The following is a 22,740-nucleotide window of genomic DNA, read 5'->3' as shown; positions in this document are numbered from 1 at the left end:
GTCCTACCAAAATCCTTAGCCTTTCTAGGTAACAAGGTAAAGATAAAAATGAAAAAAGAAGCCAGGCGTAGGTAGCTGTAATCCTAGCTACTAAACAGGCTGAGATCTGAGGATCACAGTTCAAAGCAAGCCTGGGCAGGAAAGTCCATGAGATTTTTATCTCCAATAAACCACCAGGAAACTGAAAGTGGCACCGTGGCTCAAGTGGTAGAGCACTCGCCTTGAGCTGAAGAGCTAAGGGAAAGCACCCAAGCCCAGAGTTCAAGCCCCACGACCAACAAAAAAAGAAAAAAGAAAAGAAAGAAAAAGAGGGACTGGGAAGGTGGCTCAGTGGTAGAGCACTTGCCTTGCATGCTTGAGGCCCTGGGTTCAATTCCTCAGCACCCATAAGCAAAAAGAAAAAAAAAAAACGGAAGTGGCGCTGTGGCTCAAGTGGTAGAGTGCTAGCCTTGAGCTGAAGAGCTGAGGGACAGCACCCAGGCCCAGAGTTCAGGCCCCACGACCGGGCCCCCCCACCCAAAAAAAAGAAAAAGAAAAAGAAAACAATAGAGGTTATTATGTTACTGGTACGCTGCACTGGAAGCTATTTCGTAGATGTATAAATAACAGATTGATTTGCAGGCAATGACTGAGTTTAAAAAGGGAACTGGAACTTGTATAAATGACTAGTTCTCTTATAATGTATGTGACTCTAACGAAATACAAGGGCAAAGACCCTGAAGATGCAAAGACCCTCTAGTTGCTTATATAATGATTAAGGTATTAGTATGTATATTTTTAAGTAGTTGTTCAACCGAGCTACAATTCCCTAAGTCAAGTTAGGAGTACAATGCTTCTTCAATGTCTTTCTAAATCCAGAGAGAGGCAAGAAAAACTGGAAATGTGGATTCTTTTTTTTTTTTTAAGTTGGTCATGGGGCTTAAACTCTGGGCTTGGGTACTGTCCTTCAGCTCTTCAGCTCAAACAAGCACTTTACCACTTCAGCCACAGTGCCACTTCTACTTTTTCTGGTGGTTAATTGGAGATAAGAGTCTCAAGGACTTTCCTGCCTGGGCTGGCTTTGAACTGTGATCCTCAGATCTCAGCCTCCTGAGTAGCTAGGATTACAGGCGTGAGCCACCAGCATTGGGCAAAACATGAATTCTTGACGTCACCAGTGCTCAGTCTGTCATCCTTATTGAGAAGTTTTTATCATCATGGTCACAGAGACCTACTGCATTTTTAACTGCAATTGCACACTGAAAGGGTGTGAGAGGTACAGATTGGAGGGGTGTGTTTAATATTCAAATATTCTATTGCTTTACTTTCTATAGTCTATGGTGAATGGCTTTTTCCTGCTGTACATCTTCTGAAAAAATCAGCTTACTCTCCAAGAATGAAAAGACGCTATCTCCAGGGCTTTCGTCACTTATCTCAAGAGAAGAGCTATACTGGAATCCAAAACTTCACATTCCACTCCCCACAGGCACATTTAGCAGAGTACAAAGTGTTCTTGTCAATGACAGGCTCCAGGGAAGAAACTAATGCACAGCACTCTCGTGCCCCAGCACTCTGCAGGGCAAGAGGTCTATGATTCTGGGCTTGCTTTATTATGCTTTTAGAACATTACAGAAGGCTGTGTACTATCAGGGTGGCAGCACCCAGACTGTCAGTATGAACTGTCCCAAGTACCATCATAGTGATCACAGTGTCCCACTTTGACCAATAAATAGCAGCTGGAGATCCACCAAAGTTCTTCAGTTCCATTCCTGATTCAACTTCATAAATGGCCATGAAGTTCTGTGGTCATGGTATTTAAAAAGCTAAAATTGAAAATCTGATTTCTATGAAATATGCATTTCATCTCAGAATCCTTTTTTCAATCTCCTTGAAGACAAATTTTCTTGTCTGAGCTTCTACATCAGTGGAGAGAGTTGATGGGAAGAAAGGGAATATTGCCAGTGTTTTCTATACCAAACATGAAACAAGCATGAAGGCATAGCATCTCCTGGCAGCATTCTAGATGGGGTTTGGCTTCCTCATTTTTTTGTGGAGGTGGCAAGAGTTGGAGTGGGAAAGAATTCAAGTCAACAAAGATTGAATGCTTGCCTAACTCCAAACAAGGCATTTCCATTATATCAAGATGATCTATCTATTCTGCTACCTTCCAGACTAATTCTACTGAGTCTACTCACAAAAACGTCCTGGCTTTTGTTTTCTCTGACCAATCAGTATGACTTAGATTTTTCTTCTCTCTTCTGGGCCTACCTCACCCCATATATCAAGCTTAAGCTCTATGCCACCCAACCATTTCATCCTTTATAACCGTTCTGCCTTGAGACATTGATGATCTGCTATATATTTTACACTTCATTATTCACCCTGTTATACTGTCATTTCTGTGTTCCATCTTCCAATTTTTGTCCCTTTCAAGTGTTCTATGTCCAAACTGCTTGCTGAAAATCTTCAGGAACTATGACTTAATACACTTCCAACCAACAATTCTAAAACAATTCATCATCTTCATTACTATACATAAGCAAACCCCAAAACATACATACACACACACACACACACACACACACACACACACACACATTCTCCTGTCTTCTCTGTTAATAGAGTTCAGCATTTTATTAGTCCATTTTCTCTTAGTATAACTAAATACTTGAAGTCGGGTACTCATAACGAAAAGATGTTTATCAAGATCACAGCTTTTGAAGCTGAAAGAGTCCAAAATTGGCTGGTCTCATTTCCTTTTCTCTGGGAAGTGCTTCATTGGCTGTCCCAATATGGCAGAAAAAAAATAGGAAGGGAATTACATGAGCACAGAAGGGGAGATCATATAGTGAGACAAGAAGTAAGTGAGATTTAGGGACTACATTTGCTCTTTTATAACCTACTCTCCACAAAAATTAATTGGTATCTCTTAGGAACAACATTAATCTCTTTGGAGGCAAATGCTGTCAATGACTCATCTCTTACTAGACTCCATTTCTTTTTTCTTTTTGGGGGGAGGGGTCACTTGTGGGGCTTGAATTTGGGGTCTGGGCACTGTTCCTGAGCTCTTTAGCTAGCACTCTACCACTTCAGCCACAGTGCTACTTTTGGTTTTCTGGTGGTTAATTGGAGATAAGATTCTCATGGACTTTCCTGCCCAGGCTGGCTTTGAGCCATGATCTTGAGATCTCAGCCTCCCGAGTAGCTAGGATTACAGGCTTGAGCCATCAGCGCCCAGCTTAGACTCCATTTCTTAGACATTTCTCCATACTTTCACACTGGGAACAAAAGTCCTAGCAGGGAAACCTTTAGAAGACACACTCTAACCATTTCCAAATCATATATAGCTTGTGTCAAGTGTTTCCTGTATCTAAAGCACTGTGGTAGGCAGTGTAGATATAGAAAGGTGCTTAAAGCTGAGAAAATCCCTCCTTTTTTGCCATTCCTGGGGCTTGTACTCAGGGCTTGGGCACTGTCCCTAAGCTTCTTTTTTTTGTTTGTTTGTTTTGGTTTTTTTTTTTGGGTCCGGTCGTGGGGCCTGAACTCTGGGCCTGGGCACTGTCCCTCAGCTCTGCAGCTCAAGGCTAGTGCTCTACCACTTATGTGGTGCGGAGGAATCGAACCCAGGGCCTTGAGCATGCAAAGCAAGCGCTCTACCACTGAGCCACCTTCCCAGCCCCCCTAAGCTTCTTTTGCTCAAGGCTAGCACACTACAACTTGAGACACAGAGCCACCTCTGGCTTTTTCTGTAGTACTAAGAAATCAAGCCCAGGACATGCTACTAGGCAAGCACTCTACCACTAAGCCAAGTCCCTCCTTGAACTCCTTGTGAGGATGACGCAGGCAGCCTCTTCTCACCACTTCCCCTAGTACTTTGTATTTAGCTCTATCACTGGACAAACACAGTGTATTTCAGTGTTTTCTTCCAGTAAACTACAAGTATGATGAGGGTAAGAGTCATACCTTACGTTCCTTTGCCTGGTCAGTTTTCAGTAAAGAAACTAAGATGAGATTTCTGAGAAATCAATCATGGGTGGATGGCTAATGATACTACATGACCTTAGGCATTTTACCAGCAAGCTCAACCCCTAGACTTAAAGTTCCTGTCACCTCTTTCCTTGCCCTCATAACTAGTTATTGATAAACTTTTCCATAACATTTCAACAGTATCTACAGTATCCATCCACTTTTCTTCCTCCCCAGTGTCAACTAGAATAGTCCCCAACATTATCTACAATGTCTGGCCTCAACAAGAGCCTTTTGCTGGTTTCTCTACACACTCAGCAGTTATTGTCACCACTTCACTGAAATCCAAACTGACACAACCACTAGAAAAAAAAAGCAAAGTACATGCTATCTCTCCATTGCCATTGTCTTCACAGAGGTCTACCTCAGAGTTCTAGTCTTTCTTATCATGCACCTAATCTCAACCCCTATTACCCTGCTTTCCTATTTCCATGCTTTCTAACCCTCTAACCCTCTACCAGTCAGAATCTTCCAAGATCCAATGCAAAAGCCCCTTGACTTAGGTTATTGTTAATCAAATCATTTCTTTACTGCTCCAGCAAAACCTTAGATCGTTGTCTGTGTTATGTGTGTTACTTTATCCTATCCACTTACATTTTAACTGGTAGCCTGGAAGGTCTTGAAGTATAGAATTCATGAAGAATGAATTGTCATAAACATACCCAAATACCTAAGAGGTGACTAATCTGAATAGACTTTAATTACTTCCCAACGTTTATTCATTTTATAAATACTTACTGAGCTTAAGCCAACCCCCCCAAAAATCTTTATCCTCCTGATGTTTTAACTTTTAATGATAAGATCCAGACCATAAACAAAATGAATTCACAAGTGTATAGTATGTGAGGTGGAGAGTAATGATAAGGATAAAAAAAAGTAGAGCAGGAAGGTAGTAGAGGCAGTGGGTGATCACGAAAAGCCCTCTTGTGAAGTGGGCAAGTAAGCAGAGTTAAAGGAGGTCAGCTGGGCAGCTCTGCTGATATCTTAAGAGAAGGGTACTGAAAAAGGAGTGAGAGAGATAGGAACCTGTCTGGCATAGACAGCCAAGAAGCTAGAGTGGTTGAAGCAGAAGGAATGAGAGAAGAAAGGGTAGAGGGACACAATGGGGGAAGTCTTAAAAGGCCTTGTTAGCTATTGTGATATCCTTTCTCAGTTGAGAGACATAATCCTACATTTTGAAAGTATTATCCCAGCTCTTGAGTTTAGATTAGATTAGATTAGAGGTCAAGAACAAAGTATCAATTAAGAAACTACTACTGGGGGCTGAGAAAGTGGCTCAGTGGTAGAGTGCTTGCCTTGCATGCATGAGACCCCTGGGTTCAATTCCTCAGCACCACATAAGCAGAAAAAGCCAGAAGTGGCGCTGTGGCTCAAGGGGTAGAGTGCTAGCCTTGAGCTGAAGAGCTGAGAGACAGTGCCCAGGCCCAGAGTTCAGGCCCAGGACCAACAAAAATAAATAAATAAATAAAAAGAAAGAAACTACTACAGGGGGCAGAAGAGTGAGGGAAGAGGTGACACTGTCCAAGAAGAAATGTATTCTTTACCTGACTTACGTGCATCACCTTTATAATAGGAATTTAAAAAATTAAAAAGAAGCTAGTGCAGTAAGTTAAATGAGATACACTGTCTATTATACCTCTAATTTTCTGCCTTCCCAGACTAGCAGGCTTTCTGGCCCCTGAAGCTTGGCCTAGCCTTAATATTTAGCTTAGATGTCTCTAAGGACTATATAGATGTTCAGCTCAGACTCAAATCTTCCCATGTGAGTCCTAAACTGAGTTCTAAACCAGAGTACAGGAAAAACGTGAAGGGAAGGGCCTAAAGACAGGGCAAGCAGTCTGGGGCACTACCTAAAACTAGTGGTGAGGTCACTACAAGACATCACGGCGAGAGACACTGTAATGAGGGCTACCAATGTGAACACATGTGGGCTATTTGTTCCCCCAACAATACTTGGAATTTCCAAACAAGGCAGCAAGAGCTATTCCTTTGAGTTGTGCAGATGAAGACCAAAAGAACAACAACACACTAAATCTGAAAAATGGTTTATGGAGCCTGAGAAACAGATTTTGTCAGTGGAAAGATGTAGCAAAGGGCAAAGATCAGTTGTGAAAATCATTAAACCCAAGGAAATTCTAGGTAGTGCCTGTGAAAACACTTCAAGGATCAACAGAAACATCTCAATTCCCAGTAATTAAAACCACAAGGGCTAGGATTGTTGATCAGTAGTAGAGTGCTTGCCTACCATGCACCACAAAAAATGCTGAGAAATCTACATACACATAAATAACTATAAATGTGCTAGTAAACACATCCTATTAAATGAGATGTTGGGCTGGGAATATGGATAGCTTAGTGGTAGAGGGCTTGCCTAGAATGCATGTAGCCCTGGATTCAATCCTCAGTACCATATAAAGAGAAAAAGCCAGAAGTGGTGCTATGGCTCAAGTGACAGAGCACTAGCCTTGAGCAAATGAAGCTCAGGGACAGTGCCTAGGCCCTGAGTTCAAGGTCTAGGACTGGCAAAAATAAAAACTAAAAAATAAGCCGGGTGCCAGTGGCAAACGCCTGTAATCCTAGCTACTCAGGAGGCTGAGATCTGAGGATCACGGTTCAAAGCCAGCCGGGGCAGGAAAGTCCATGAGACTCTTATCTCCAATTAACCACTAGGAAACTGGAAGTGGCGCTGTGGCTCAAGTGGTAGAGCGCTAGCCTTGAGCTGAAGAGCTGAGGGACAGCGCCCAGGCCCAGAGTTCAAGCCCCACAGCTGACAAAAATAAATTAAGTAAATAAATAAATGAGATGTTTCAGGACACAGAAATAAATGAGATGTTTCAGGACACAGAAAGTTTTTTTTAATCTTAAATCCTTTAGGGAATTTTTTTTATTATCTTTAAGTGGTTGTATGAAGCGGTTTCAGTTCAACATATCACTTGATGAATACATTGTACCCTCATCAGTGTGAACCCTTTCATCATTCTCTCCCACTTTAAGGAAAATGTTTAGTATTAATTATAGGAAGAGATGGACAGAGGAAGGAGCTGTTATCTCCACTATATTTGTTTTTTGTTTTGGGGTTTTTTTGGGGGGGGGGGGGTCCAGTCGTGGGGCCTGAACTCTGGGCCTGGGCGCTGTCCCTCAGCTCTTCAGCTCAAGGCTAGTGCTCTACCACTTGACCCACAGCACCACTTCCGGCTTTTTCTTTTTGCTTATGTGGTGCTAAGGAATCGAACCCAGGACCTCATGCATGCAAGGCAAGTGCCCTACCACTGAGCCACCTTCCCAGCCCCTCTCCACTATATTTGTATAATACTTTATTTTTACAGTAAATTTCTGATTTTATTAACTAATTGACATTATAAATTTTGAGGTATTTGGGCTGGGAAGGTGGCTCAGTGATAGAATGCTTGCCTTGCATGCATGAGGTCCTGGGTTCGATTCCTCAGCCCCACATAAGCAGAAAAAAACTGGAAGTGGTGTTGTGGCTCAAATGGTAGAGTTAGCCTTGAGCTGGAGAGCTAAGGGATAGTGCCCAGGCCAGAGTTCAGGCCCCATGACCGGCAAAAAAGATAAAAAGCTGTATTAAAAAAGACAATGAAAGCTGGGCCCCAGTAGCTCACACCTGTAATCCTAACTACCTACGAGGCTGAGATCTGAGGATGGGGGTATGAAGCCAGCCTGAGCAGAAAAACTCCATGAGACTCATCTCCAATTAACCACCAAAAACTCAAAAGTAGAGCTCTGGCTCAAGTGGTAGAGCACTAACCTTGCATACAAAAGCTTAGTGACAGTGCCCAGGCACTGAGTTCAAGCTCCAGGACCAGCAAAAAAAAAAGTAATGAAAGCCGCCGGGTGCCATAACTAAGCTACTCTGGAGGCTGAGATCTGAGGATCGCGGTTCAAAGCCAGCCTGGGCAAGCAAGTCCATGAGACTCTTATGTACAATTAACCACCAGAAAACCCGAAGTGGTGCTATGGCTCAAGTGCTAGAGCATTAGCCTTGAGCTGAAGAGCTGATGGACAGCACCCAGGCCCAGAGTTCAAGATCCATGACCAACAAAAAAAAAAGTAATGAAGATATCTACAAAAGAGATCATGTACTGAGAAGCTATTAACTCAAAAAATTAACTAGAGCAAATATTTTTGAAAAGTAAAGAGATACAATAATTGAACAGTGTTTTACCTGTATTGTGACTTACTTTTATGTACTAGAATTTTGGAGGAGTTTTTGTTTTATTTTTTAGGTTGAGGGTGTAGTTGCTGTTGGGATTTTTGTTTGTTTTTAATTATTGGGGGGGGGAGTATTATGACTAGAATCTACCTTCTTACTCAAGAAGGGTAAATGAGTTCTTTAAAAAAGATTCTGAGAAGCCACGTGCTGGTGGCTCACGCCTGTAATCCTAGCTACTCAGGAGGCTGAGATCTAAGGATCTCAGTTCAAAGTCAGCCCAGGCAGGAGAGTCCATGAGACTCTTATCTCTAATAAATCACTCAGTAAAAGGGAAGTGGTACAGTGGCTCAAGTGGTAGAGTGCTAGCCTTGAACTGAAGAGCTGAGGGACAGTGCCCAGCCCAGAGTTCAAACCCCAGGACCTACTGACAAAAACAAACAAAAAAGCAGCCAGACAGCTTCCTATAACCCACAGATAGTTAACTCTCACACTGAGCCCTCAGGCAGCTGGTCTTAAAGGGCCTAGGGCTAAAAAAGTAAGTTAGCACTTGGCCTCTCTTATTAAAGTATTTGCCTGATATTTCTTAGGGTAGCAAGAAGGACTGTGGACTGCATTACTTGGGCTACAATTGGCTGAGAGACCTAGGTAAGGTGGACCAGTTGCCTGTCCTTTGAATTCCTTCATTTTTTTTTACCTTTCTGCTACGTTGATATCTAAATCAACTTCATTTCAAAATATGTAATCACAGATTTTTTTTCCCAGTTCTGTTCTAGTCTTATTTTTGACATACACATACAAATGTAAATAGTTTCTGTTAACCAATGAAAAGTATAACATTTTGAGTAAGAATACCAAGAAACTACAAGCGCCATTTTAAAAAACCCTTTAAATTGTTTTCATTTTGCCAGGTGCCGCTGACTCATGGGTGAGGGCTGAGATCTGAGGATCACCGTTCAGAGCCAGCCAGGGCAGGAAAGTCCGTGGGACTCTTCTCTCCAAAGAACCACCAGAAAACCGGAAGTGGTGCTGTGGCTAAAAGTGGTAGTGCTAGTCTTGAGCAAAAAGGGACAGCCCCCAGGCCCTGATTTCAAGCCCCAGGATGGACCAAAAGGGGGGAAAAATGCTTCACTTACCACTGGCTTTAATTTCTCGAACATAATTACTAGGGAACCAGCCTGTTCTTCCATTTAATGTGCCTTCCCACCAGCCTCCTTCTTCAACTCGAGTGACATAAATGATGTCTCCTTTACAGACTGATAGTTCATCTTCATTAGTCTGCTTAAAGTTGAATCTTGCCTTCACTATCAACTGGTGACTTCCATTCTCTGTCATCGCCTAGAAATAAAACCACACCAGATTAAATCAAGCATGGGTAGAAATTACATAGATTCAGGCAAAATAAAGTCGAGTGAAAGATAAGAATTTTTAAAAAGAATGTGTGGGGCTGGGAAGGTGGCTCAGTGGTAGAGCGCTTGCCTTGCATGCATGAGGCCCTGGGTTCAATTTCTCAGCACCACATAAATAGAAAAGGCTGGAAGTGGCACTGTCGCTCAAGTGGTAGAGCGCTAACATTGAGCTGAAAAGCTGAGGGACAGCATCCAGGCCCAGAGTTCAAGCCCACGACTGACCAAAAAAAAAAAAGAATGTGTTCATTTGGCTAAGAAGTATGGAATGTCAAGGATCTCCCATGATTACGTAAATCCGTTCTTCACCTGCCTTATATAAATTGGGATTAACTTTGTGAGGGTCACAGATGCTTTTGAGAAAGTGGTCAACATAATAGATTTCTGATCAATGGAATTGATACTCATAAGATTTTGTGCCCAATTTAAGAGGGCCCAAGGACTATTCATCATCTTCTCAAAGGATCTCAGAAAGATTAAGAACTACCTATTTAAAGTGCTTTGGAATCAATAGATAAAGATAGCCTACATGCGTAGGTGGCTTTTTCAATAGGGTAAAAAAAGATTTCACCTAAAGGGCAAAAGATGGGGCATTTCCTTTTCTTTTTCTCTCTTTTTAGTCAGTTGTGGGGCCTGAACTCTGGGCCTGGGCGCTGTCCCTCAGCTCTTCAGCTCAAGGCTAGCACTCTACCACTTGAGCCACAGTGCCACTTCTGGCTTTTTTTTCATTTTGCTTATGTGCTGCTGAGGAATCAAACCCAGGGCTTCATGCATGCAAGGCAAGCACTCTACCACTGAGCCATCTTCCCAGCCCAAGATGGGACATTTCCTTCCAAATTAAAGCTCCTAACAAGAATAGTAAGACCATATGCAAAGACAATTGGAAGATCCCAATATAGAAGTTCATCACCAGCTGATATTTAAAACTTAGTAGGAAATCAAAGCGAAATAAAGATGACAATAATGATAAGAACAGGAGTGAGTACTTATTGATTGTCTACTAAGTGCCAGGTATTTACTATTTAGTTCTGATAAACCAGGGGACAGAAATATAACAGCAAATTGCAATCAGAAGAAGTTTGAAGGACTTACATTTGCATAACATTCTCATTTAAGAGACTTACTGGATTCTAGCAATCAACAGAGCTGGGGGCTTCAACCCTTTCTGTCTTTGGCCCCCAGAGACCTGACAATTCCATTGAGATATCCTGAACTGGTGCTTATTTTAAAACTCCTTTTTTGGGTGATGCCCAAAACAAAAGACAATTGCTATGTTACCATACAGGGAAATTCAGTTGGGCTATTAATCTGATTTGGTTAGATTCTTAAAACTGCTGGGGGAATGGGGGACTATACTCACCACTGCCTTTGACTGCCTTTGGGGCCCTGGAGCTGTGCTAGAAACCGCTCCCTCTGGGTTTGTCTGAGAAGTATTAGCAACACTAAGAGAAGAGGAATGTCCACATGGTCTTTCTGATAGCTGATCTGTAAAAAGAGGAAAAGGCATGGTAAATGAACCATTCGTGTCAGAAATCATCTACAATATAACATTATCTTTCACAGGACACAATGAAAGGCATCCTAACTGTGATTCTGTTCTCATAAACAGGCCAAGTATATTTTGGTTCCACCCCGCCCCTCCCTTTCCCGTGGCCAACTTCTTAACTTTACTGGCAATTGCTCTCCAGTAGAATGAAAAACAGTGACAGAACCACATTTTCTCTCAACCCATTTCTCTACAACTCTTCCTGCTTGAACTAGCTGTTAACAATCAGCCCTGCTATCCAAGGCAGAACTAAATTGGGTACCTCCCAGCTGTTTGTGGCTCTTATTACTTCGAAATATTTCAAATTTCTGACTTTGTTTTTGGCTCATAGCTCAGTGGCTCTTTTCTTATATGGAATAATATGTGCGGTGCATATAATGTAATGTTGGGGGAAGGGGTGAAGAATGAGAATGACTGGGAGAGTATATCTGAGATAGATGCAATTTTTATAGTCAAATAATCGGGGTTGTTGCTGTAGGCTTCTTGTTTGTTTGTCTTAAGACCAAACCCAAGATTCTTGTCTTTCTTGAAACCTTTGTGAAATTCGATCAGGCCAGAGCTGAGCCGGGTGTTTTCAGTATGCTGAGAGTGTAGTAAAGAGAGAGACTGGCTGCTTGACAAATTCAAATGAGGCTTCTTTTCCTCTCCATTTATTTTTAAAAGATATAAACTGCAAAAGTCTAAAGCCAAACATTCTCTACGCGACAAGCTCAGTACCCAAGTAATTTCCTTGAGGGTATGGGGTTTTAACTTTCACCTCCTTGTATTTTTATAAATATCTGTGGTAAGGGAAGAGACTGTAAAGCTTGCTGGGAGAGTTTGGCAAAGGAACATATAATTTGTGTGGCATAATGTTAGAATTATACGATCTTCCTTGCCCAGAACTGGATAGTTGTCATGTGTGTTAAATATAGTTACTTGAATTAGCTGTACTTTCTGCTATATGCCTTGCTCAAAAGTATTTTTTTTCCAAATAGCAAAAGAACAACTTTGGAGAAGTATTTTTACATGTCTTGCTATTATATACAGCTCTTTTTGACTAAAACTATAATTACTTGATAGCTGCGTAGATGCTCCATCCTGGTTGGTGCTTGATTATATTGTCTGCTCTTGTTCTCTAATTGTTTCACGTGGGTAAGATGAGTATCCCTAAATAGATGGTAATTTTCTCCAGGGTGGAGACCTTCTCTTCTACTTCCTTTGTAGCACCTGGCAGTGTGGGGCACACAGCCTCTTAGCTCTCCAGCTCGTTAAGAAGCATGATTCATGTTTCATCAAGGATGCTAGACTTTGTCAGACACGGGTTTGAATTCCAGTTCTAGTTGGGCAAATGTGGGCCTGAAATCCCTTATCTGTAATGTGGACAACTTCATTACCATTATCAGAATGATGATATCTATTCCATAGAGTGTTTCTAAGATTGAATGAGAATACCTATTGCTCTTAGGATAGCCTAGGCCCAGGGAAAGGGCTGAAAGCATTGGAATAAAATGATACAACTACGTTTATCACCATTTTCTTCAAATGTACTAGGATTCATAGTCACTAGTCTCTAGAGTGGTGGATGTTAAACCTTTAAATAAGGTAGTCTTTTCATTTACTGTGAAGTCTAAGTTTTATTTCCAGTGTAAATCTACTGAGGAGTTCCTTTACATGACCAAAGCATACAAAAAAATCAAAGACATACAAAACTCAATGATAAAAATACATCTGTAGTGGAGAAAAGGAAGTGATGGTTGTATTTTGTAAGTTCTATTTTAAAAAAGGAACCGGTTTTTTCCTTTCTATTTTCTGTCTCATTATATATTCAGTCAACGATGTAAGAATTTTGAATGAAATCATTTTTGTTGTCATTATGATATTATAGGCATTAGAAGAAGTCTATGGGTATGTTTAAAAACTATGATAAATGTGTTTAAGCCATGAAAATTGAAGTATTTGATACTCGTTTGGTTTTATTTGGGGGCAACTTTGTGCCAACTGAATAAACCTGACCAGAGTTGGCTACTAGGGTAATCAGAAATAGATCCTGCTGGGCACCAGTGGCTCACACCTGTAATCATAGAGGCTCTGGAGGCTGAGATCTGAGGATTGCGGTTCAAAGCCAGCCCAGGTAGGAAAGTGCATGAGACTCATATGTCCAATTAAGCATCAAGAAAGCCAGGAGTGAAGCTCAAGTGGTAGAGTGCTAGCCTTAAAAAGGCTCAGAGACAGTGCCAAGGCCCTGAGTTCAAACCCCAGGACCAGCACACACACACACAAAAAAAAAATTACAGAAATACCATGGATCCCAAAAGTCATCAATCACACCCAGAAAACACAAAGCACAAATCTCCTTACCTTCTGTTGCTTTGTTAACAGCTAAGAGAGTAGTCACAACCTTGGAGAAATTGACCCCTGAATAAAGGTCATCAGGATTAAATCCCTATGAGAAAGGAAAATTGAAACTATAAGACACTATAAGTACTCAACAAACAAAACTGTGAAAAGGCCACTTCCTCCAGATCTCAGGAGAGAAAAAAAAAACTGTAAAAGCCAAGACGCAAATCTCTGTATACCTTGGGGAGAAATGAGAGCGGCAGCTGAGCCACTTAATGACATGTGGCGGGCCATCAGTGAGTCAGAGCACAGCAGTAATGGGAAATGAGAGGCCAGCTGAGAAGCAGCAACCCCCTCCACTCCTCCCTGAACCACCACCCAGGAAATGCACACTGCATGCTCAGACCCACTCTTCTGGCCTGAACATATCAATATTGTCAGCTCAGTTACCGGAAGTTCATATGTATGGGTTACAGTTAATGCTTGTCACCTACAGAAAGTCTTCACCCATCCACACATAAATAAGTGGAGGCTCTTTGACCCACTTTCTTCTTGTCTGTTAATTCACTGTAGTCAGTGAAGTGCCTTTCTCTCCTCCTTCCCTTCCTTCCTGCTGAGGCCCACTGGATCCGAGCTCCCTAGGATGGTTACTCCATTTTGCCAAAGTTACTGCACAGGTCTGCCATTTGCTCCCAACCTCAGTTCTTGGTTTCAGTTGCTTGTCTTGGCCTTTCTTGGTAATCTGGGAGGATTTGAACCTTAGTCCTTCCCAGCGCATGAGTGCTTCCTGGCTTTAGATGACTTTTTCACATATGACCTTTGGCCTCCTAGATACCACTCATCTCTCAGCAAGACAAATTTAAATGCAAATTTTACTTTGCCAGTCTCTGCTACCATTCTGGTTTGCTACGGTCCCTAGTGAAGACATCAATTACCTAACATTGTTTTAACTCTAATATGATTTGTTAATTTTAAAATGTATTGGCTGGGGCCTGGGAAGATGGCTCAGTGGTAGAGTGCTTGTCTTGCATGCATGAGGTCCTGGGTTCGATTGCTCAGCACCACATAAACAAAAAAAGCTGGAAGTGGCACTATGGCTCAAGTAGTAGAGCGCTAGCCTTGAGCTGAAGAGCTGGGGGACAGCGCCCAGCCCCAGAGTTCAGGCTCCATAACCAACCTAAATAAATAAATAAATAAAATGTATTGGCTGCATTAAAATCTATTGAATCCAGGCAAGGATGGTTCACATCTATAATCCTAGCTACTAGGGAAGATGAGATGTGATAATGGCTTGAAGCCAGCCCCAGCAGAAAAGTCTACAAGTGTCTAATTAACTGGCAAAATGCTGGAAGTGGAGCTATGGCTTAAGTGGTAGAGTACATTCCTTGAGAGAAAATGCTAAGGGAAAGCTGGGTGCTTAGTGCCTCACACTGTAATCCTAACTACTAAGGAGGCTGAGATCTGAGGGTCATCGTTCAAAGCCAGCCCATGTAAAAAAGTTGATGAGTCTCATCTCCAATTAACCATCAAAAATCTGGAAGTGGCACTGTGGCTCAAAGTAATAGAGCACTGGCCTTGAGCAAAAAGCGCTCAGGGCAGCAGTTAGGCCCTGAGTTCAAACCCCACCACCCAACAACAACCCAAAAAGCTAAGTGATCATTTTTAGGACCTGATTTCAAGCCCCGGTACACAAACAAACAAACAAACAAACAAATAAATAACATCAAACAAATAAATTGAGAATTCTTTCCCCCCTCCTTTTTTTTCCTTAAGCATGACCTGGATTTTGAATTCAGGGCCTGGGCACTGTCCTTGAGCCTTTCTGTACTCAAGGCTAGCTCTTTACCACTTGAGCCACAGTTCCACTTCCACCCTTTTCTGTTTACGTGGTACTGAAGAATCAAATCCAGGGCTTCATGCATGCCGGGCAAGTACTCTACCACTAAGCCACATTCCCAGCTCCAAATTGAGAATTTTTATAGTCTCAAATGAGTGTTCTTATGCACAGACCCATGTATTAATTTGCCAGTCAACAGCATAGATATAGGTGTTATGAAGGAGGCTCCCATTTAGGAAGACATGGCAAACAAAAAGAGATGTCAAGGTCTATATGAAATGTAGGGGAGCCTAGCACACAGAAAACAAGTCAAGTGGAATGAGGAAGTGAGTCAAGCTTTCAAAATGGGTCAGATGAAGTGCAGATATGAAAACTAGGCTCTCGAGATGTTTCTGTGCCCATGAAATTTGAATCATGGTCAGAGAAAGAGACGGCTAATCACAACATTCTACAAAAAGAGAGCTAACCTATTGACAAATATCCCCACTGACCCTGAAAAAGCCTGTCCTCACTCCATATTGGAACAGCAGAAGAAGCAGCAGCAAGAGCAGCAAGAATAGCACTACCTATCTTCCTGCCACGCTTCCCTTGTGCCGCATCTTAATAAACCTTTGCTAGCTACTTAAAAAAAATCCATGACACATATCGCTAGGTAACCAGATGCTCATCTTCTGAATGAAATGCTGCATCCTGAAACATTTCTTTCCAAGATGTTTCAAGCACTCTTGAAGAAAACAAATTGAATCCATTTTCCCCAAATGTAGCAGTAGGAGTAAAATATACCTTTCCATATGAGACAGGGTTAACACTGATTTTTAAGGCTCTGCCTTTCCATTAGGGAGAGCCATTTGTTCCATTTTTCATCTGCATAATTTCTGGGAGCTGTGTCAAGATAAACCTTTATCTTCTTTTTGCACATATTCTTGAAGACTCAAAATTCATTTCTAAAATCAAACTATATAATAATTCATATTGCGATGCAGGTATGTGCAAATGTGAGTCTACATAAGGCCACCTGTTCTGGAATTCACAACTCTACTATAAATGTAATCCATGAATGGTTTGTATTCAACGCAAAAATGACTGATGAGCCCAATTACATCTAAAAATGAGCCACTGACATGCTTTTAGTAAAAGGGTAATGTTAATATTATTAAGAGTTAATGGACACTACCATCCAAATATATTTCTTCCATATATATTTTTATTGTAAAAATAGTGCACAGAGGGGCTACAGTTACATAAGTAAGGTAATGAGTACATTTCCTATGGAGCATTGTTATCTCCTCCTTTGTTTTTCCCCTACCATCCCTTCCCTCCCCACCTCCCCAAATCCTTCCTCATCGCCCCCCCCGAAATTGTAAAGTTCATTTTCAACATAGTGTCTTGTCCATGTCATTGTACAATGGGTCAACCTTTATCCTTATTTAAGCATTTTGTTATATCCCTTCCCTTCCCCAAATTATAAAAATGTATATACAAGATGCAGGACACCAGAATCAGATACAGTGAAAACAGGGGTTATACCGTGGGGGGAGAACATACAAAAGAAACAAAAGAATCACATAGTGCATCATAAGTAGTTAAAAACAATAGCAAATATATTTCTAAGTTCAAAAATATAAAATACGAAGTCTTCAGTAATGAATTGACAGAAATTCTATTTCAGTTTGTCAAAACCCTAAGTTCCCCTTAGAGCGGACAAAGTGGGTAAGTGTGAATGACATCTGTGCCAAAATAATCACCAAGCAAAAAATTAGCAAACTAAGATATAAAGAGCAAAAGCAGTATAAAAAAAATCTCCCCCCTTTGTTTTAGTTTTTCCTTACTCTGGTTAATTGAATGCATTTTTGTGGTAATACTAAAATTACCACTTGACTGAATTTGAGAGCTGATCATAAAATGAAATGTGCATCAACAAGAGTGATTTTATATACCTGAGAGAAGTTTCTTAGACTGTATACAGTTCCCTTTTTAGAAAACCCAGATATCCCTGAGTTTAACCACAGACTCTGAGCCGCTTATGGCAAACCTATTCTATAGCACTAGGAACTGCACAGGAAGGAACGGCAAGAGGCAGGTGGGATTTGGTAGGAAAGACAATGCATAAGGATTATTATTTTGAGCAGGTGGAAAATCAGATAGAATTACCATTACCTTCTAAACATTTCATCATGGGCTGAGGATGTAGATCAGAGGTAGACTGTTTGCCTAGCATGCACAAGGCCATGGATTCAACTCCCATGCTACAAAAAAGAATATTTCAAAACACCTCACCCTCCCAAGCTCCACACTAAGTGACATTGAAAGTTCTACTTTAGCCAGGCATTAGTAGCTCATGTCTGTAATCCTAACTACTCAGGAGACCTAGATCTAAGAATGGCAGTTCAAAGTCAGCATGTGCAGGAAAGTCCAGGAGACTCTTAATCTCCAATGAACTAGCAACAAGCTGAATGTGAAGATGTGACTCAAGTGGTAGAGTGCCAGCCTTGAGTGAAAAAGCTCAGAGACAGTACCTCGACCCTGAGTTCAAGCCCCAGTATTTTCACACGCACACACACACTCAAAGTTCTACTTGGATCTTTCTCCCATGAACTTGAGATTTAGCCCCCTTGCAATTGGAACTATTACTTGGAGAGAATATATCACTTTCAGTCATTATTGGTCATAATATATTAGTGCAAGTGGGGTGTATGAGACCAAATAAAGAGATGGAAAAAGGCAGCCCAGCTGGAAGAAAATAGCCTCAAATCGGTCAATGATGGCAAGGGGGAGAGAAAACAAGGAAAAGTAGATTACAGTACAAACCACTTGCTGATGACTGACAACACTCATTTATGTACACAAAATGGAAAACCAATTCCTGGGAGTTTTTCCCAGATAATCATGAACCCTGTTACAAGGTAGATTTGCACATTTATGCTGGATGTAATTTTTCTAAAACCCATTTCAAAATCAAAGCCGGGGATGGGAAGGTGGCTCAGTGGTAGAGTGCTTGCCTTGCATGCATGAAGCCCTGGGTTCGATTCCTCAGCACCACATAAGCAAAAAGAAAAAAGCCCGAAGTGGCACTGTGGCTCAAGTGGTAGAGAGCTAGCTTTGAGCTGAAGAGCTGAGGGACAGTGCCCAGGCCCAGAGTTCAGGCCCCACGACCAGACCCCCCCAAAAAAATCAAAGCCAAATCATGAAAAGATCATGCTGATATCATCTTCTAATGTTCTGCCCAAGCCTCACTCACCTGTTTATTGTCTCTAGTGTCTGACATCAGCTGAACTTTTTCTACCCAGTTATTATCCAGAAATAAACTGGTTAGTTCCAATTGGATCTTTGAAGGTCAGATAAACAGCAGGTTCCCCACCCTCCATTCATTTTGCCACTACTGTGACGCAGACTAGAGAAAAAGAATTGCTTCTTAGGTTACTGCCAGATGCCTTCAAGATGCCACTCCTACAACTGCATGAAGCAAGGCTCAAGTTAAACAACAAAACACCCAGAGCAAGCAATAGAAGAGACAGAGATTAAACTTCACTAAGGATTTTGAAGTATTCCCTCATAGTCGGCCTAAAGTCCAATCCTATGTTGATAGATGAAACCAGACAAGGCACTTGATTTTTACATGTTTCCCCACATATTTTCCATCCTGGATATCCACAGGATGACAATGAAACACCACTAAACACCAGGTGTTAATTTTGAAATGTTAGGGAATCTGCCAGTACAAAATTTGCCCAAGTTAATATTTATATGAATTTACAAATAGATCCTTTTGGAGTAGTTCTCAGTTTCAATATATATGCTATTTTAAGGCACTTTCCCTAAACTGGCTCAGGCAAAAACCACATCGAAGAAGCATTCCCAAAACATGCAACAGAGGAGCCCATCAGCTGCACTGGACATTGATGAAAACGAACTAAGCAACTTAAGGGCAGCGATGGGAGGGACGGAATGAGAGGGAAAGAGGGAACAGCTAACACTAAACAAAAGGAAAGAAATGTAAATATCACCTGATGTGGAAGAAATAATTGTATTGTCAAAGCTCATAGAATTCACAAACTTTATAGACCATGATAATGACAATTTGCCTCGTGAAGTTTAGAATGTGTTTGTCACTATCTCACAGTACTGTGAAATTTGTGGAATTTATGTAATTACTTAATCTCAATAAAAAATTATATAAAAAAGGAAGTATTCCCAACCCTTGTTTCCATTCCTTCACTAGTATTGTAGCTCCTATTACTGGTTTCCAGAGTTGCTGCCACATACTCGGCACCAGACGTAGATTTCATAAATATTGTTATGACTGGAATGTTTGTGATCTTCAAAATTCGTATGAGAATCCCCAAGGTAATGGGAGTTGGAGGTGGGGCCACTGGAAAATGATTAGGTCATGACAGTGGACCTCTCATGAATGAGTCTAGCAACCTAATAAAACGGACTCCAACCTTATCCCTTCTACCATGTGAGGACATAGCAAGCACACGATCAACTAGTCATTGACTCTGCACTAGCTGAGTCTGCATCAGCCTTGATCTTGGACTTCACAGTCTCCTATACCAGAAATATATTTCAGCTACCTAGTTCATGCTATTTTGTTATAATATACCAACTATAGTAAGACCTTTTTTTTTCCCCTTTCATTGCATTTGATTCTCCCAGAAAATTTCCCCCATTTCTTTTTCTTCTCTTTTCTTTTCTTTTTTTTTTTTTTTTTTTTTTTGGCTGGTGCTGGGGCTTGAAATTTGGACCTGGGTACTGTCCCTGAGCAACCACTTGAGCCACAGCATCACTTCCAGCCTTTTTGAGTAGTTTGTTGGAGATAAGAGTCTCATGGAGTTTCCTGCCTGGGATGGCTTCAAACCGTAATCCTCAGATCTCAGCCTCCTAAGTAGCTAGGCTTATGCGCATGAGCCACAGGAGCCCAGCTACCCCCATTTCTTAATGTGAACAAACTAGGAGTGAGAATAGTTAAGTCACCGAGCAAGAAAGTAATGGAGCCAGTAAAATTCCACAAGTAAGCTGGGAACTGGTGGCTCATGCCTGTAATCCTAGCTACTCAGGAGGCTGAGATCTGAAGATTGAAATTCCAAGCCAGGGCTGGGAAGGTGGCTCAGTGGTAGAGCCCTTGCCTTGAGCTGAAGAGCTGAGGGACAGCACCCAAGTCCAGAGTTCAGACTCCACGACCGGACCGCCCCCTCCCCCTCAAAAAAAAAGAAAGAAAGAAATTCCAAGCCAGCCTGGGCAGGAAACTACTAGAGACTCTTATCTCCAATTAACCACTCAAAAACCAGAAATAAAGCTGTGGTTCAAGTGACAGAGTACTAGCTTTGAGCAAAAAAGCTCAGGGACTGTGCCAGGGCCGCCCTGAGTTCAAACCCTATCTCTCTCTCTCTATCTCTCTCTCTCTCTCTCTCTCTTTCACACACACACACACACACACACACACACACACACACACACACACATCTACAGGTAAATTCTCTGATGGCCTGGCAACTCTGCATGAACATTTCACATTTCCATAGAAAAACTTAGAAAAGTAATCCCTGGGTTTGCACACAGAAAGAAATCCCTTGTTCCTGCCTATACAAGTAGCATCTGTGCCATCTGGAATACATTTGTTACAACCTCTAAAATGACTAATCCAACAAATTGTGGCAAAGAGAAAGTCTCCCCATATGACTAGACTGTCTCTGAAGGGGCCTTGCCTAATTCCTATGCTGCCATTCTCATTTGAGGGGAAAGATCTTTTCCAGCAGACACTTGGTCACATTTTCCAGAAACAGGGAAGAGCTGTATAATCCATATCTCATGAGGTTTTAGTTGGTGGGTGAGAGAGGTTCAGCTTATGGTTACACAACTATGCAAATCCCTCTGGATCATATGCGTTGACCATCAGCCCTTTCATCTCCTCAACATCTTGCTCTAACTACCTGAGTTAACCAGTCACACCAACCCATCCACATACTGGTTAGGAAAGGCAGCCATACCATATTCTAGTTCAGAACGGGTAATGCCTTTAATGTCACAGTGACTTCACTAACACCCAATCAACCTCCATTTAAAGTTAATTTAGGGTTTGGAGTGCTCACAATAGGCTCCATCACTCCACTTTTAAAAATCTAATCAACTGAAAAACAAGTAATTCAGTGAAGCCACAAGGACATAGAGCTTATGTTTCGTGTGTGCATAAAGAAAATGTTCTGAATATTTTGGAACATTCCAGCTCTTCCTTATTCTTCTTGCTCCTATTATACAAAATCTTAAATTAACTTAAGCTCCTATTGAATTGCACTCTCTAATTCTCACAGCTGAGCACACTGCCTCGATTAGTCCCTGCACATTGGAGGAAATGTCATCACATAGTGTAACAGAGAAAACAAATCTCAGCTGCTTAGTTGGATTTCACTGGGCGACACTGCGCCTGACACTGCACTGAATGCAACCTAGGATGCTTCCACATAGCTCCTATTTGAAGCACTTACCAATTCAGCAGCAAATAATGCTCTTAGTTCAGAAACTGGACTTATTACCCACTAGTATTTCACTTTTGTGTGTGTGTGTGTCAGTCGTGGGGCTTGAACTCTGAGCCTGGGTGCTGTCCCTCAGCTCTTCACCTGAAGGCAAGCACTCTACTGCTTGAGCCACAGCGCCACTTACGGTTTTCTAGTGGTTTATTGGCGATAAGAGTCTCACGGACTTTTCTGCCAGGGCTGGCTTTGAACCGTGATCCTCAGATCTCAGCCTCCTGAGTAGCTAGGATTACAGGCATGAGCCACCAGCACCAGGCTAGTATTTCACTTATTAGAAGACATTGGATGGTATTTGTACCTTGCCTGGTTTGAAAATAATAGCTACTCTTTTTTTTTTTTTTCTGTGTCTGTGTACAAGTACTAGGACTTAAACTCATATCCTGGGCACTCTCCCTTAGTTTTTTCACTCAAGGCTGGTGCTCTACCACTTGAGCCACAGCTCTACTTCTGATAATTTCTTTTTCTGTGCCAGTCCTGGGGCTTGAACTCAGGGCCTAAGCCCTGTCCCTAAGCTTTATGACTCAAAGCTGGTGTTCTACCACTTCAGCCTCAGTTCCACTTCTGGCTTTTTGGTCATTAATTGGAGATAAGAATCTTATGGACTTTTTTGACCAGGCTGGCTTTGAATCTTAGTCCTCAGATCTCAGGTGCCCAAGTACCTAAGCAGGCACGAGTCACTAGGACCTGGGTTTTTTTTGTTTTTTGTTTTTTGTTTTGCGGGGGGGGGGGGGGGTTGCTTTGTTTTGTGCCGGTACTGGGGCTTGAAGTTAGGGTCTCATGCTCTCAGTTTGACTTTTTCGCTCAACGCGAGAGCTCTACCACTTAAGCCATAGCTCCACTTCAAATAACTATTCTGGGGCTTGAACCCAGGGTGTGAATGCTTTCCCTCAGCTTTTTGCTCAAGGCTTGTATCCTATCACGGAGTCACA

At 41.8% G+C, this 22,740-nt stretch overlaps 1 protein-coding gene across 2 annotated transcripts in view; it reads right to left on the bottom strand.

Moving 5' to 3' along the window:
• Arhgef6 (Rac/Cdc42 guanine nucleotide exchange factor 6) overlaps positions 1 to 22,740 on the bottom strand; it is a 116,069-nt gene that overhangs the window by 69,584 nt on the left and 23,745 nt on the right. For both annotated transcript variants that reach the window (XM_042667576.1, XM_042667577.1), the window contains 3 exons: positions 13,466 to 13,550; positions 10,940 to 11,064; positions 9,310 to 9,511 (listed from right to left, as the gene is read on the bottom strand). In XM_042667576.1, the coding sequence (XP_042523510.1) occupies positions 9,310 to 9,511; positions 10,940 to 11,064; positions 13,466 to 13,550 (412 nt within the window). The remainder of the gene's footprint in view (positions 1 to 9,309; positions 9,512 to 10,939; positions 11,065 to 13,465; positions 13,551 to 22,740) is intronic.

This window comes from Dipodomys spectabilis, unplaced genomic scaffold, assembly GCF_019054845.1.
Source record: "Dipodomys spectabilis isolate Male_0828 unplaced genomic scaffold, ASM1905484v1 ptg000414l, whole genome shotgun sequence".
Lineage (NCBI taxonomy): Eukaryota > Metazoa > Chordata > Mammalia > Rodentia > Heteromyidae > Dipodomys > Dipodomys spectabilis.
Note: the sequence above shows the minus strand (reverse complement) of the source record. Positions and strands in the feature narration are given on the sequence as shown.